At 37.0% G+C, this 16,320-nt stretch overlaps 1 protein-coding gene across 1 annotated transcript in view; it reads right to left on the reverse strand.

Annotated features, from left to right (window-relative positions):
- LOC306868243 (cytosolic carboxypeptidase 4-like) overlaps window positions 1–16,320 on the reverse strand; it is a 137,160-nt gene that overhangs the window by 87,586 nt on the left and 33,254 nt on the right. Inside the window, exons 10-14 of the mRNA XM_079414331.1 lie at window positions 13,581–13,697; window positions 6,762–7,147; window positions 2,074–2,157; window positions 1,039–1,131; window positions 475–623 (exon numbers count right to left, since the gene is read on the reverse strand). Of these exons, the coding sequence (XP_079270457.1) occupies window positions 475–623; window positions 1,039–1,131; window positions 2,074–2,157; window positions 6,762–7,147; window positions 13,581–13,697 (829 nt within the window). The remainder of the gene's footprint in view (window positions 1–474; window positions 624–1,038; window positions 1,132–2,073; window positions 2,158–6,761; window positions 7,148–13,580; window positions 13,698–16,320) is intronic.

The raw sequence follows: 16,320 nt of genomic DNA on the forward strand, positions 1-16,320 counted from the left end.
AATCGCTTTATCAGGGGAGGAACTCAGAAATGCCGAAGCATTGTATTTTTCTGGGATATACGGCTGGTGTCAGATTTTAGAGCTGCTCGGGCCCACCGCTGTGTCTGAGAGCAATGTGAGGCTAAGATATGATTTAGCTGCTACCACTGTGGCATCTTCTTAAGCTGGCTGTGCTGGTGCCAGTGGTAAAATGTATTTCTTTTGAGAGAAGATGTTTGTGTCAAAATCAATGCCATCTAGAACAATTGAAAGAACATCAATCTTGGTAGGTGGTACTAAAAAAAGACATTATAACCCTCATGCAACAAACACATTATTTACACAAGTAGAACATGCTCCTGGATCAATCTGGGGTGATTTGAGGTGAAGTATAGAAACTCTAGTTCCTGTAACAATATATGCTGATTCCAAGAACAGGATGTCCTACTTGTGTAAATCACATGGCTTTATGGTAACTGTTACTGTACAGCTTACCATAGTTATACTGGCTGTTTCCTTTCTCACAATTGATGATGTTGAAACGATAAGGCACGCTAGCCACCATGCCGCTGACTTCAAAATAGAACCATTGACAGTGTGCAGAGGAGTTGACATCAGCATTGAGAATCAAATCATATTCATGACTAAGAGACAGTGCGAAAGAGAGACAGACAGGAGAAAATCAGACAAAGTGGGCGTAAGAGAGAATAGGAGAGATGTAATGAGAGAGACTGAGAAACGTGTTACACAAATGACAGAGAGAAATCTCCACATTTCATTTGCAAAAATATAACGTTGGCTCTTTTAAGCGCATCAGAACTGCTCTGTAGACAGCGTCTTTGATTTGATCTTGCATGCGTTGACGAGACAAGCTTGCTGAAAGAGTGGAAACATAAGAACGAGAGAGAGAGAGAGAGAGAGAGAGAGAGAGAGAGAGAGTGTGTGATTGCGAATGCACTACAAATGAGGCCCAAGGGCACTCGGCGAGCTATCTGCAGTACATGTTTGCGTGTGTGTGTACTTGTGTACGTGCGCTGTATTGTAATGCAAGAGTCTCACCTGCGGACCTGAATGGCTTTTCGCAGGTTCCCGCTCTCAAATTTGGAGAAGAAGCGAAGGGAACTGGGACACATATCGGGGAAACACTGTGGACTGTGAAAAGAAAGAAAGAAAGAAAGAAAGAAAGAAAGAAAGAAAGAAAGAAAGAAAGAAAGAAAGAAAGAAAGAAAGAAAGAAAGAAAGAAATGGGAAGAGAAAGACAGGAAAGAAACAAGGAAGAGGAAGGACAAATGAGATTGACTGGAGAAGGCTAATACACAGAAAGCAGGGAAGAACAGAAGAGAGAGAGACACACATTTTTGGACAGCTGTGCTGATTGAGCATGTTCCGCTCCACCATACTGTCACATTAGCTTAAAAAACAAGTGAATTATCTCCATACTTGTCCTACATATCGATTCACACTACTAACCACCATTCTGGCTAAATCATTCATTCTGCACCGTTTGCGTCAATAAATTCCAGTCACACTGCAAATGACACAGAAGATGAGTGCAGAACACGGTCCACATGATGGAGGCGCACAATTCAGTATCGCAAACCTGCTGCAACCCACCAACTACATGATGGTAAACAGCATCTACAGACAACAAGCTGTCCATCAGCATCTGGGCAGGCAGAGAGACACTGTCCATTCAAGGGTTTATCACCCAGAATGCCCCTGACAGAGACGGTGTCAAAGCAAGCTTGACTGGATAAACACACACAAGGAACTGTACGATCAAAACAAGCTGCAAATAAGATTGTTCCCAGAAAGGTATTTTTACCTCAATTACCTTTTGTAAGGTTTTATTGTAATTGCTGCAATTTTAGAGCTTTTACAAAGAACTTGAAGTCTGCACTGAAGATATTTCACGTTCTGGTTGCTACTGTCGTTTCAGCTCAGCTTGCCTGTGAAAGATCCATTAAGATCCATCCATTAAGAGGCACTTGTTTATCATTGTAACATCTAGATGGTTGCCATGCCCCTGATATGAGGCTCTAATGAAAATGCTTTATCAGAAAAAATAAATAATAATAAATAGCAGTATGTTACCTGGGATCGTCCATGTCAAAAACAACCTTGTTGATGATGTCCGCTGGACAGATAAGACGCTGAATGTCTTCGAAAACTTTCTTTCTGGAACATTGAAAAATAAATAAATACATAAATAGATAAACTATCAATGAACCACAGCTTTGGTTTCCAACAGTAGACCTCAATTTATGCATTAAAAAAAACACGGGCTCCTGCGTCATGCGTCGTGATACTCTCGTGAACTCTGGGTTTGGAATGACATGAGGGTGAGTAATTAATGACAGAATTTTTATTTTTGGGTGAACTTTCCCTTCACTGAGGTAACTAGATTAGGTAAAATAAACCACAAGTATGAGTCACAAATGAAAGAATAAAACTGGTCCATATGTTGGTCCATATATCCTTGCACGCTATATTGCCATATTATCATGTTATATTGTTTATCTTGTTAGATCTGTGAAGGAATCATTGTATTGATTCAAATCTTTTCAATTGATTCAATTAACAAGACCGGCCTCAACAACTCATTCATGAATCTAGTTCAATGTAGAACAATTCCACAATTCGGTGACTCCATGCGGTCATAATGGTTAATGGTGTCGAAATGATTATCGGTGTCGCAAGTCGTAATAACGATTAAAATTTTCACACAAACCTAGTTTTATCATGTCGGAGCTTGATAGCCTCATTCTTCATTCACACTCATTATACTAACATTGGATCTTATTCACTAATAATTGCGTAGATTTTTCGTATTTATATGCACATACAAACTTCTCATGCAAACTTTCTGCCTAATTCCCAATGCATATGAATTTGTTCTTAACCTTGTCCTAATGTTAGTGAATTGTCTATCGCAGCTTTCCATTTCTGCATATGATGAAATCATTTTAGGATGAAATATACATTTTATTGTAATTATATATATATATATATATATATATATATATATATATATATATGTATAACTATTATCCTACAATGAAACATACATTATATATAGCTTATATATAGATTATTAAAACTGACCAGAGTGTGATTTTTGCGTACGTGTGATTTTATACTGTTCCTATATTTTTTCTTAAATTTAGAATAAATTTTAATACGAAAGTTTTAGTGAATCATGGTTTGTTCGTGAAAACGTTTGTACACAGGATTCACACACTGTGAATGTAAACGTGTGAACGTGTAAACCTGCGACTGACGTTAGAGGCCGTGGCCTTTAGCCTCCTCGTTAGAGCGCCCGTCTCCCGTGCCGGAGACCGCGGTTCGAATCCCGCTCAGAGCGGGTGGAGTAGAACCGGTTACATTTGGTGCCGTGACCCGGATGGGAGTGAGGTTTAGGAGGGTGAGTGTAACAGACGTAGGCAAGTAAGTGCTGGTGTGTGTAAACCTCACTCCTCTGATCTCAAAAAGAGGCGCTCTGGCGACTGACGCTAGAGGCCGTGGCCTTTAGCCTCCTCGTTAGAGCGCCCGCCTCCCGCGCCAGAGACCGCGGTTCGTATCCCGCTCGGAGCGGGTGGAGTAGAACCGGTTACACAGACATGGTGTTATGTTTACGCAGCGTGGCGCAATGCGTAAAAAGACCGTATCAGTCATTATGTCCTCACTGAAAGCTACAAATGCCTCGTTTATAGTGGGGTTTTTTGTTTTAGTCTCATCGTGCCGGGACCTTAGACTACAAAAAGGCCGGGACATGGCATCACAACATGGGAAGGGGCGTAACATTTCTGTCTCACAATTGAGGTATTCGGCCAATCACAACGCACTGGATAGCTGGCCAATCGGAGCACGCCATGCTTCTCAGAACGATGAGCTTTGTAAAAATTGGAGCAACATAGGAGCAACATCATATGACCCCTTTAACTATAGTAGCTAGATGGAGCTCTTTTCGTAAACATTGTGCGTACAGCATATATTATACATATATGGTGGTAGCTCACAGTTTTTTGACTACTTTATTATTTTGGCTTGATTTTTCATTTGTTGGAAATATTAACTGAATTTACAAATGTTTTGAAACAAAACATTTGTTTAATAAACAAAATTAAATATTGAAATGAAGTTTGGAGTGGAGTGCATGCAAAATAACCAATGTTCCCCAAATCCACAGCCTAATACAAGAGCCCAACACACAAAAGTTGTGACAGTCAGATCATTAGATATTACTTTAACAAATGAGTAATAAGCAAAGCTATCAGCTATATTACACGTATTAAGAGATCTGGCGAAATAATATGCTGACGTCTACCTAAAGCACTGATAATGGCAGGTCGTTCTCAACTCTGTTTGGATGATTCCATTTCCAAATCAAACCTATGGTGCCTCATATTTTTTGCCCTGTGTGATACTAATTGGCTAATTTTCTTGGTTGTTTGTGTGCACTATTTCTTTGTCGCAGATAAACAATAATAATAAGGCCTTTCTCCCTATGCAAATAAACACAATGCAAAATGCGGGGGGGAAAAAAACTATCTGTGTGGACACTCCAATCCCAAGAGCAAATTTCAGATGATAATGGGGTTGAATGAATGAGCAAAAACAAAGTTAACAGTCCACCGTGGCTGGCAATAAACCGAGAGCGCTCTCATCAAAATGTTTACTTCATAGGAAGAACTATAAAAAACAATAAGACATAAACAAGCATTCTGTCTTTCATTAATGTTTAATTCTGAGCATAGAACATCACAAAGGGAAAAAAAAAAAACATTATGATGAATCATTTTCCTGCAAATGTTATCAAAATTATGTGTCAGGCATATGTTTTAAATGCAATTTTTTTAAATGAACATCTTAGGACGTCAAATGCAAATGTTTCAGACTTATCTAAAGTTAATGTGTGAGTAGGAAGCAATATGTGGAATGTCACTTTTTTTTCCAAAATGTCACTAGCTGTCTGACACTTTCTTTTTAAAACTCTAAAAATGACTACATTTGAGTTAAAATAACACCAATAGAATCCATAGAAACTTATCTTACCCTTGAGGAAACACAAAGAACTACAGAAGTGACTGAAATAAATGTCTATTTCCTTTAATCTCTCCCTTCCACACTGAAGAAAGTTTGGGCAAAAACAAGTTTTCCAAAGGGGGCTATAATAATTAGATATAGATTTAAGTCTTTGGGTGTCTGTAGAGCAAAGCAACCAGCGAAAGCAGAACGACTCACTTAAGGCAAGAGAGTTTAACTCGAAAAGGAATATTTTAATGGGTTTCATTTGTACTTACAGTGAATTTAATGACTCCGTACTGACGATATTTACAATCATTTGCATTTGGCAATGTGTAAGCAAGGATGCAGAATATGCATTATGATAATAATAATACTATTAATTAGTAAAAAGGAACATGCATATATACAGTGGGTAAAATAAGTATTGAACAACACATCACCATTTTTCTCAGTAAATATATTTCAAAAGGTGCTGCTGACTTGAAATTTTCACCAGATGTCAGTAACAACCCAAGTAATCCATATATACAACGAAAATAAAACAAATACGTCCAGAAATTAAGTTATGTGTAATAAAATGGAATAGCACAGGGTAAAAGTATTGAACACATGAAGAAAGGGAGGTGCAACAAGGCATGGAAAGCCAAGACACCAGCTAAAATCAGTAATTGGAAAGCAATCCTGCCCCTAGTCAGTGGAAATTAATATTAGCTGGTTCAATCTCAGCACCTACAGTACCAGGATGATGAAGTTGAAACAAGGGTGAACATTTCAGCAAGACAATGATCCCAAACACAGCCAAGGAAAGTCTCAATCGGCTTCAGAAAAATAAAATAAAGCTGCTAGAATGGCCCAGCCAATCATCTGACTTGAATCCAATAGAAAATAAGAACTAAAGATCAGAGTTCATAGAAGAGGCCCACAGAACCTGCAATATTTGAAGACTATAGAAGAATGGGCCAAAGCACACCTGAGCAATGCATGCGATTAGTTTCTCTATATAGGAAGCTTCTTGAAGCTGTCATTACCAACAAAGGCTTTTGTACAAAGTATTAAACAAATTTCAGTAGTTCAATACTTTTCCCCTGTACCATTCCATTTGATTACACAACTTAATTTCTGAACTTATTTGTTTTGTTTTATTTGTATGTATGGATTACTTTGGTTGTTACCGACATCTGGTGAAAATTTCATGTCAACAGCACTATTAGAAACATATTTACTGGGAAAAATGGTGAGGTGTTCAATACTTATTTTACCTGCTGTGTGTGTGTGTGTGTATATGTGTGTATGTGTATGTGTATGTGTATGTGTGTGTGTGTGTGTGTGTGTGTGTGTGTGTGTGTGTGTGTGTGTATGTATGTATGTATGTATGTATGTATGTATGTATGTATGTATGTATGTATATATATATATATATATATATATATACCAATGTATTCTCGCAATTTTGACTTCAATCTAAAATATTACAAATTTAATGCTGTATTCTTGAAATGCTGACTATACTCAAAATTCTTAAAATCTTAGATTTTTCAAATTTATAAAAAAACAAAACATGGCACTAAGTCATTGAGTTTTCCTATTTAAACAATGTAATGTTCATTTTTCATATTTTTGGGTGCATATGTTTTCTTACTATGCAAAACATTTTGGGTTACCACTTGATCGTCGTTAGAACCTCTATGTTAGACATTGCATCAACCCTATTCCTTATGCGAGACAAAAATGAGATGAAAGACATGATTTCTCACCTCTGCACATGTGGTGGTCTTTTAGCCATGGGTTCTTGCTCTTGTGGGGGCAGGTGTCCCCAGAAGTCAGGGAAGGCTAGGATGGAGTATCCAGCTATGGACTTTGTATTGGATGCAGTGGCAGTATAGAGACGTGGATCGTGGTTGGGAATGCAGATCCCATACTTCTCCAGAAGCCTGTCCACCATACTAGAGTGGCCTTCTTGGCCTTTCCTAGACCAATTGAGATAATGCTTATGGAAGTCGCTCGTCTGGAGTTGGTTTTCATCTCGGTCGGAGGGCAGCTCGGAGCCACTCTGGTCACTCAGTGTCCCGTCATTCAAGTCTCCCTCAAGAGTGCTATCATCGTCCGAGCTTTCATCGACCTCAGAGCTGGAGTCCAAATCCTAGAAGACATGATTGTTAGAGAGAGGCTGCAAAGCTAACGTTGATTTTCAGGGGGGAAAAATTCAAGAGCATCTACAGATGTCAGCTTTCTACATTTTCGGCCACATCAGCAATTCTCAAATCAAAGGTGTAGGAGAAAAACGAAAAAGGAGACAAAGATTACAGTAAACATCACCCACAAGATATCCTGTTTTCCCCCTGGCACCGTCAGTCGCTCAGTGCAGCACTGCAGAATAACAACCCAAAATAAACTGTGAAGGAAATGAAAGCATTTTTTTAGAGACTATTGAGAGAGGAAAGCCAAAAAAAGGATAAGGAATTGTTTTGAGGATGCAGCCCAAAGTGGTGCACATCACTTCCAGCTTTCTATTGACTTCAAAAGGGTGATACTGACAGCAAATAGGGTCGTCCAATTAAAGTCTTTGACAGGCATAAAATGAACTGTATCAAAATAGCCAAGGGCCCTGGCTGCTTTTAGAGCAACCAAAAAACAGTTTAAGCTCACGCCTCACGCATTTCCATAAATTTATCAAGGAAAAAAGGCCCCTGGTCCAATTCCCATGCTCTTCCCAAAGGTGAATGTGAGAATGTCCAAGAAACACGATAGACATGATGTGCTGACTGGGAAAAATTTTGCACACATCGTGCCGATAAAAGCTTCCATCATCTGCGCTCACCTCCCTACGGAAGATCTTAGTTTCTGAACGCCGTCCTGTGTTTGCTCTGATCTTCGCCGCAGTGCACATAAACTGTATACCATCAAAGTGAATTTGTTAGATACAAAACTTTAGTACTGCACCCTCTGCTATTTCATTGCATTTAAATTTCACTTTTTTCCCCTCCTCACACTCCTAAAAATATGTGTAAGCACAAAGACGCCACAACTTCCATGAATACCAATAGCAGGGGATGCATTAATATAAATGAACCTTTGCTGTATAAAAACGTCTCGGGTTTGAGGCTCTATATTGCATCTCAGGGGGCTCGCTTTGTCATATTCGTTTTTCAAAACCACAAATAACACTAAAACAATGTAGCAGCACTGAGATGTTTTTTTTCAAAGACTCATTTTAATCATGAACTTGATACAGACAAGTACAACGGCCCTTTTGATGAGCTCTGGGAGTGGGAATCAAGGAACGTGTGCTCGGTTGTTCCTACAAGTGGGTGAGAGGGAAAAAGCAGAGATTCAATTCGCAAAGGGAACGAACGAATCTGTTTGAGGTCAATTCAATTACACAATCCACCAACCATTAAAAGCTATTCATGCCTGACGTTTTGGAAATCAGCACGTAAAATAATAGAAAAAAATAGTGCAATTGTGACGCATTTGGGGAAGTTTTCCGCAGCTATCAAACTCAATTCAAAATTAATATTGCTAGCTAATAGGTTTGAAAATGCACAGAATCTGATTTGAGTTGCCACACACTATAAACAATTCTGGAAAGTGTACATAAAGTACTTAAACTACAATCAAGCTACTCTTATGAAAAAGCTATTAAAAAGTAGTTACGCTGAAGCTATTGCATATAATACTGTAGTAGTGAGTGGGGCGGGGCCGAGAGCCGTGGGAGTGAATGATAATGAGCGACACCTGCGCCACTCCCCGGTCTCGAGTCCCACAGAGGAGCTCCGGAAGGATAAAAGGAGGAGTGATGACAGTGGAAGACGAGAGAGGACCAGGCCTGGATTTTAGTTTGTGTGTTGTGTGCGGCAGTACGTTTGTTTTAGCCACTCACGGACGACTGCCGCACACAACACACAAACTAAAATGAGACATCCTACTCATGTGATATTACCATCAATTTGAAACTAAACAAAAGAGTCAATTATACAGTACATACAGTAAACAGTATTTAATACCACACATTAATGCTCATGAGGGAACTGTGGGGGGTACAAAACAAAAAGACTCATTCATATAGAGTCTTGGGCTTAGTCAGCAGAGGAACTAGGATGTTGCTGTCATGCTGAATGAAATGCACATGTAATTTTCAACTCTTGCTGTCCTGTACAGTATCACACAAAGAGTTGGAGATCAAAGGGAAACCTGTTATCCCGAGGCGAGTCCTCAGGGGAAGAGACCCTTCCGTTCCCCTCCCTCTGAGAGAGCAAGCTCCGTGCCAATCTCGCTTTCTCAGGCTTATGTTTCACAACTCAGCCCTTTATCTAGCATGTAATATTTGTGACAGCTCTGCAGTTTTACCTGTGTTCTCTTCTACGGAATCCTAGCGTGACACTATGAATTAAACCCGTTTAATCATGGCCTTTGTTTTGGCCCCAAGATTACAGGTGCAGCATCGTTGTCATGCAAGATTAATAGCGGGGAACTGATTGGCATGAATGTCCTGCTGTAAATTCTTTTCATCTTGGTATTTTGCACAGCATGCATAATGCAGCGATGTGATTACAACCCCTGCGTCCAATCCAGTCACAGCGTCTCCAGATCACAGTGGCATTTAATGATAATGGGAGAAATACATCAAAGACACGTACGGAGAAGGGGGGCTAGGATGGACAGTATGGTTTGATTTACTGAGCTGAAACCAAAAGAAAACAATGAAAAATGGCATAATGAACATGCAGATTGATGCATATCATAATCAATTACAGGTTTTCAAATTTGGTTGTTCAACACTAGGGTTAGCAATATATAATATAATATATACAATATAGTATAAATGAAATGAAATTATATAATGTATTGTGCTGAATCCAAAAGAATGATATCATGCATAATGGACATTCTTGAGTGTAGGTTTTGAATTTTTATATTTGAACCGCCAGCCCTAGTAAAAATAAATAAATAAAACTGTGTTTGTATGTATGTATATATATATATATATATATATATATATATATATATATATATATATATATATATATATATATATATATATATATATATATATACACATACATACATATACACATACATACATATACACATACATACATATATGTATATATATATATATATATATAATACATTTGTGAATTCAAATTCACATATTGAAGTTCAAAAGTTCTGGTAAAAACAAGTGGAAAATTCAACTACTACTTAAAATGTTTGTCCAAAAATCCAGTTTTATACTACTTTGAGCAAGTGAATGAATTTTTTCATGATGCCAGCAATTATAATTTATTTAATAGAGCTGTAGTATTAAACAAAAATGTATTGTGCATATAAATGGGACAAACACATCAAACAAGATGAGTGAGTAAATAATGACATTATCAATTATGGGTGAACTGTTCCTTTAATAACTTGTCATTATGAGGAAGAAGCATGTGTTTCTAGGAATTGCTTGGCCTTTATGTCTAGAATTTGCACACAGAATTGATTTTGAAAATGTTAAATTGAAACAAAAAAGTGAATTAGTAGCTCGTCATTTCCTTTGGAAACCTGAATTACAACATCAATATGTGCAGGAGGAAATGAACCGAAGAAAAGCCGCTTTTTAACAGCAGTAGTACATCATGTTATATGATTTGAATTAAAATAGTGGCAGCGTCTGAATAAGGAGGGAGTTGAACGTCAATGAACCAGAGGCGTGTTGACATTTCTATTAGTTTGAACTCATCCGCATGCTAAAGGCAGCCACGCAGGGATTTCTGCAAGACAGCCGCAGGCGTGTTATTGTGCTGCGAGAGGAGCCGTCAATCAAGACCATAGCAGTCACTCATGATGGAAAGGGTGGTGACACATTTAAAATGAAGAGTCACACTGAACATATTATGGAACTTGAAATGTCATCACTCATTTCTGTCAATGGCCCTACGGTTGGCTGACCCACAGCAGGGTTAATACCAGATGGGTAAAATCTCCAGAGATTCTGAAACAACCTATTGAAATAGTGTGATATCGTTTCATAATTGTTCATACATTGATTTATGATTTTAGTTAAAAATAAACTCCAAAAGGGCAAAATGCCCAGACTACAAATAAAAAATAAAAATCTAAAAATAAACATTTTCAATGTATTTAGAAAAAAATATTTACACGATTCCTAGATCACTATAATGTGTGTAAATAATTTAATGTAAATGTATAATGACCTTAAAAAAAAACAACAATAAATAAATAAATAATCTTAAGCATAAATGATAATCCAAATTCCCAAACATAATATAATGTATAGGCCTACAATTTATATCTTACACAAAGGAGAATTCAAATTCCTAACCCCTAATCCAAACTGTAATAATATTATGAATAGTTTAAATATATAATATATAACAAGTATAATGTAGATTTGTAATTAACAAACTGAAATTTAAATATTCACATATTCATAAACTTAAATCTAATAATATAATATATAATATAATATAATATATCCTTCGAATGTAATGAGAATTCAAAACTGCTAACCCCTAACCCAAATTGTAATATGAATAATAATAATAATAATTATTATTATTATTATTATTATTATTATTATTATTACATTAGAAAAATGTAAAATAGAAGTACAATATCTGTGCCTTCTTGGCCCAAAATATTTTAAATAATTTTTTTTTTATTTTTTTTGTGAAAACAAGAAACACATGAACACGCATATTTTTCTTTGACTAATTAGAGAAAAGCTACCACATAATTATTGTGACTTCTGAGGGATGATATGAATCATTTCCTGTGGATATTCTGCCAACAAGATGTTCCTCATTTTTCCCCAGAGCTCTTCAGGTCAGCAAAAACAGGAACAAAATCACTCTATTAAGATGAAGAGTGAGGCAAACATGCCGCCGTTGTAAGGAGCCAAAGCACAAGTGTCTGATTTTTTTAAAACGTAATGAGGTAATTTTCAGTACAAGCCGTGTCCCTGTTGTGCTCTTAAGCTGCATAGTGGTGCCGTAGCAGTAGGTATTATAGCACATCCTGCTCCCATCAAAATCTCTTACTGCTTCCACACAAGGTCCATATTCAAGGTCCAAGTGCACTTACAGACACTTCATATAAACTTTATCCTGGGTGTTTGCCATTAAGAGCAGTACACTCGTAACTTTCACGCCTGGCTGCAACAACTAAACCCTAGAGATGCTGACGGTTTCAAAAAACCTCTTTGAAATATTTCTCCAGAGCAGATTAAAGTCAACATGAAATCAAAATTCACCCCATTTACATTCTTAATGCATGGTCTTATTGTGCATGAATGATCAGCTATGCTATTTTAAAGAAAAACCAACAGAATTTCATGTCATCATATTGAAGTTATGCATTAAAAGAATATGCTGGGTTTTATATCAATATAAGCTCAGTCAACATTATTTGTAACAGTGTTCATTATCATTATCACAAATTAATTTCCACATGTTCTTCTTTTTTTGTGTATATCTATCTATCTATCTATCTATATCTACATCTATCTATATATACACTGTAAACATTTTTGAGTTCTCAACTTGTTGTTTTAAGTTTATAGAACAAAAAGCTGAGAATCTCCTACAAAAATAAGTTCAGAGAACTCAAAAATATGCTGGTTGCCTTAATTTTTAAGTTGGCTCAACTTTTTTTTTTTTTTTAACAGTATATATATATATATATTCAGTGAGGCACTTACAATGGAAGTGAAAAAATACCACTTCGGTAGTAAAACATAAATAAATAAAACAATTACAATAAAATAAAAAAATGCATGTGTATGTAAAAATAAGCATCTGATTTAAGTGTGATAAAATCACTGTAAAATGTTTTCTGTGTTATTTCTGTTATAGAGTTGTCTGTAAAATTATAGAAATATAAAAATATAAAAACATATTTATAGAAAAAAATACATAAACTTTACAGAAAAAATTGCATTTTCATCTCCATGATAACATAATTGCTAAAACCCTAAAATGACTGTAAAAATAATTTAAATAGCTTTACAGCAAGTTTCAACAGAACATTTTAGAATAATGTTAATCACCACAAAAAATATATTTCCTTGTCCCTCCTCTTAAAAAAATAGAACACAGTAGAAGTAAATTAAACCTTATAATATGCACCGTTTCAAGTACAGTACAGCCACAATCCATAAATAAATAAATAACAAAGTTAATTAATATGCATTATATTTAAGTGTGATAAAATCAATTCCTAATCACTTCCTAAGCTTTTCTATGTAAAGTTATACCAAGCCTGATCTTCATCGCCATAACTGAATGAACCCTAAAATGGCTGTACAATTCAAATTCACAAGTTTTGACAGAAAATGAATGCAAGTTAAAAAAAGCTTCACATTTTAGTTTTTAAATCCTCCAAAATTGTCCCCTTGTACATCAGTTGTAAGAGCCTCATTGTAACGTCCATATTTTTTAAGAAAACAAGGGAAATTTATCACAAATGCTGTCCTTTGAGCCTAATCTGAGAAATCTGTAAGTTCTGTTGATGTATGAATGGAGGAGCAATGCTGTGTGTTTACTGCTACAGAAGGCAAAGACGTTCACCTGGAAGTCATGGTGCAGCTCAGGGCAGAGACGCACATATTGGCTCAACTGCTCTAGGGGCCGGTCGGGCTCTGGTCGGGGACGCAGCTTGTTCACATCGGTTTCCAGGTCATCCTCCTGCCATGGAGAAACACAGAGCTATAAACACTGTTCACTCTGCAGACTGAAACATATATATGTTCCCCTGTCACAGCATGTGAGGACCAGAGGTCATGTGACAAGCTCCAGCCAATAGAATGCAGCAGGCTCTGACCTCTGACCTTCACTATGTCTTTCTCTATGCCAAGTGGGCCAAGCAGCGTACAAACAGCAATTACACACCTTATTTGCCCGGTGAGGCACATGTAAGCGGTCACCCCTCCAGCTGTGCTGTAAATGTCACTCTCACACACACATACATAGGAACAAAACAATTTGTGCAGTTCTCTTCTGTGCCATTAGAGCCCCTTTCACACAGAGACTCCGGAAAATACACGGCTGATGTGTTCCGGCAATTGTTCCCGGATCGTTAGATTTTGGTTCATTCACACTATCAGTGATTTTCCGGAATCTGTTCGTGTGTTCACACACAACCTGTATAGATCCCGTAAAGACACGTGACATTTCATGTGACGTGTATAATGCGCCGCGCACCATTTCACTAAACTGGCGAACGATTTCAGCTTCAGCGCGGATAGTGAGGAGCTCCGATCGCTGCTTCATTCCAGTTTACACATTTTTCGTTGTGTGAAATTTAATCTGCCTTCAAAACACCCGGTAAAAGAGACGCATGATAACGCCCGTCATCAGCCTTTACGGTATTGATCCGGCATTGTTCACACAGCGCTCGTTCTGGGACTGAACCCGGTATCAATCCCGGGACGTGGTTGCGTTCACACAGAAGGCACTCCAGCAATTTTCCGGGACCAACGTGCAGTGTGAAAGGGGCTTAGGAAACAGAAATCTGGTAGTGACCCCATTACCCCCACCAAAACAATGTTTTCATGGTTTTTATAGATATCTGAATAACTTTCCAATAAAGTGAGTATTAAATTAAAGATTAATCTTTCATGTAAACACTTAACTGAATTAAATTACTTTTAAATTGCAAGTCTCCATTTAAGCCTAGCTATTTTCTAAATATGCATTTTTTATCAAATATATATTGTAAAAAAAAAATAAAAATAAAAAAATAAATAAATAAATAAAGGCCGGGTAGATTAATTAATTACACAAAAATAACGCGTAAATTTTTTTTTACGCATTTTCAAATCGCACTTATTTTTGCACCGCGGAACGTTTCTCACTGGATGAGTTTCGGCGGACCGATTATACTGGAGCACCAACTAGCGTTCAGACAAAAACAAACCACAGTAAACACGGACAAAGAAGCTGATGAGGCCGCTTTGGTTGGCCCTGTGGATGGGAAATTTTGTTATAAAAAACGAATGGATGGAAGCGTCGATAAGAGCATGGTTGTGTGCAAGCTATGCAACAAGGAATTCGCATATCACCGCAGCACATCGAGCCTCAAGTATCACCTCAATGCTAAACATATAGCAAAGTCTGTTATGGCCTCTGAAGCAACAGAGATGTTGTCTACAGTAATAGTCAGGGTTTCCGATGTTCTGAATGTTCTTGAAAGTATTGTGTTTTACTTAAAAAAACAGTTTACAGAAGGTATACCTACCTATAGGGTACCTGAATTTCTGAAATGTAGGCTACTATATTTCTAAATATCCTATTGCTACACTTAATGGCAATATTGCACTGGTCTGTTGGACTTGGTTGAACAAAAATAAACAATATTTTGTTGCTTAAGCTTATGTATTCAGTCATTATTCAATGGTATACTAAAAATCCATATGAAAAAAACTTACTTCTCACTGTTCTCAGGTCAAATATTTATATGCGATTAAAATGCGATTAATTTCGATTAATTAATTACAAAGCCTCTAATTAATTAGATTTTTTTTTTTTTAATCGAGTCCCGGCCCTAATATATATATATATTCCTATTATATACTCCTATTATTTTTCTACCATCACAAGTGGGTAAAGATAGAGGATGTGTTCTGAGCCTGATTACTTCTTTTAAATGTAATTTAATAAACAATTAAATATTCAGTATTCAGTCTTTTTTGGGCTCGAGAAAAATAAGTCATTTAAAGGTTATTAAAAAATTGTTTATTCAGTCTTTTTTTGGCTCAAGAAAAATAAAAGTCATTTAAAGGTTATTAAAAAGTAGTGTGTGTGTGTGTGTGTGTGTGTGTGTGTGTGTGTGTAGTTTCTGCTGCAGATTCCCATTACAATTAATCTTTCAAATACATAATCTGGTTCAGCTCAGCTACCAAATCTGACCTCAGAAGACTACGGAGGGTAGTCCGGACTGCTGAGCGAATCATTGGTACAACCCTCCCCACTCTCCAAGAACTGTACTTATCCAGAGTGAGCAAAAGGGCTGGTAAAATCACTCTGGACCCCTCACACCCAGCACACAACCTCTTTGAACTGTTACCGTCTGGTCGACGCTACAGAGCTCTGAGCACCAGAACGACCAGACACAGGAACAGTTTCTTCCCTCAGTCAATACATCTCATGAACACTCAATAAATAAACGTGGAACACACAACTAATTCATTATCCATTCACCACACTCACTTATTTTATTTTTATTTTCTCATTTCTAATTTGCACATACTTGACCTGTACATACATAGTTGTCTATATTATATATTGTGTTTTTGCTGCTTTGTACATT

This window comes from Barbus barbus (genome assembly GCF_936440315.1).
Source record: "Barbus barbus genome assembly, chromosome: 50".
Taxonomy (NCBI): Eukaryota; Metazoa; Chordata; class Actinopteri; order Cypriniformes; family Cyprinidae; genus Barbus; species Barbus barbus.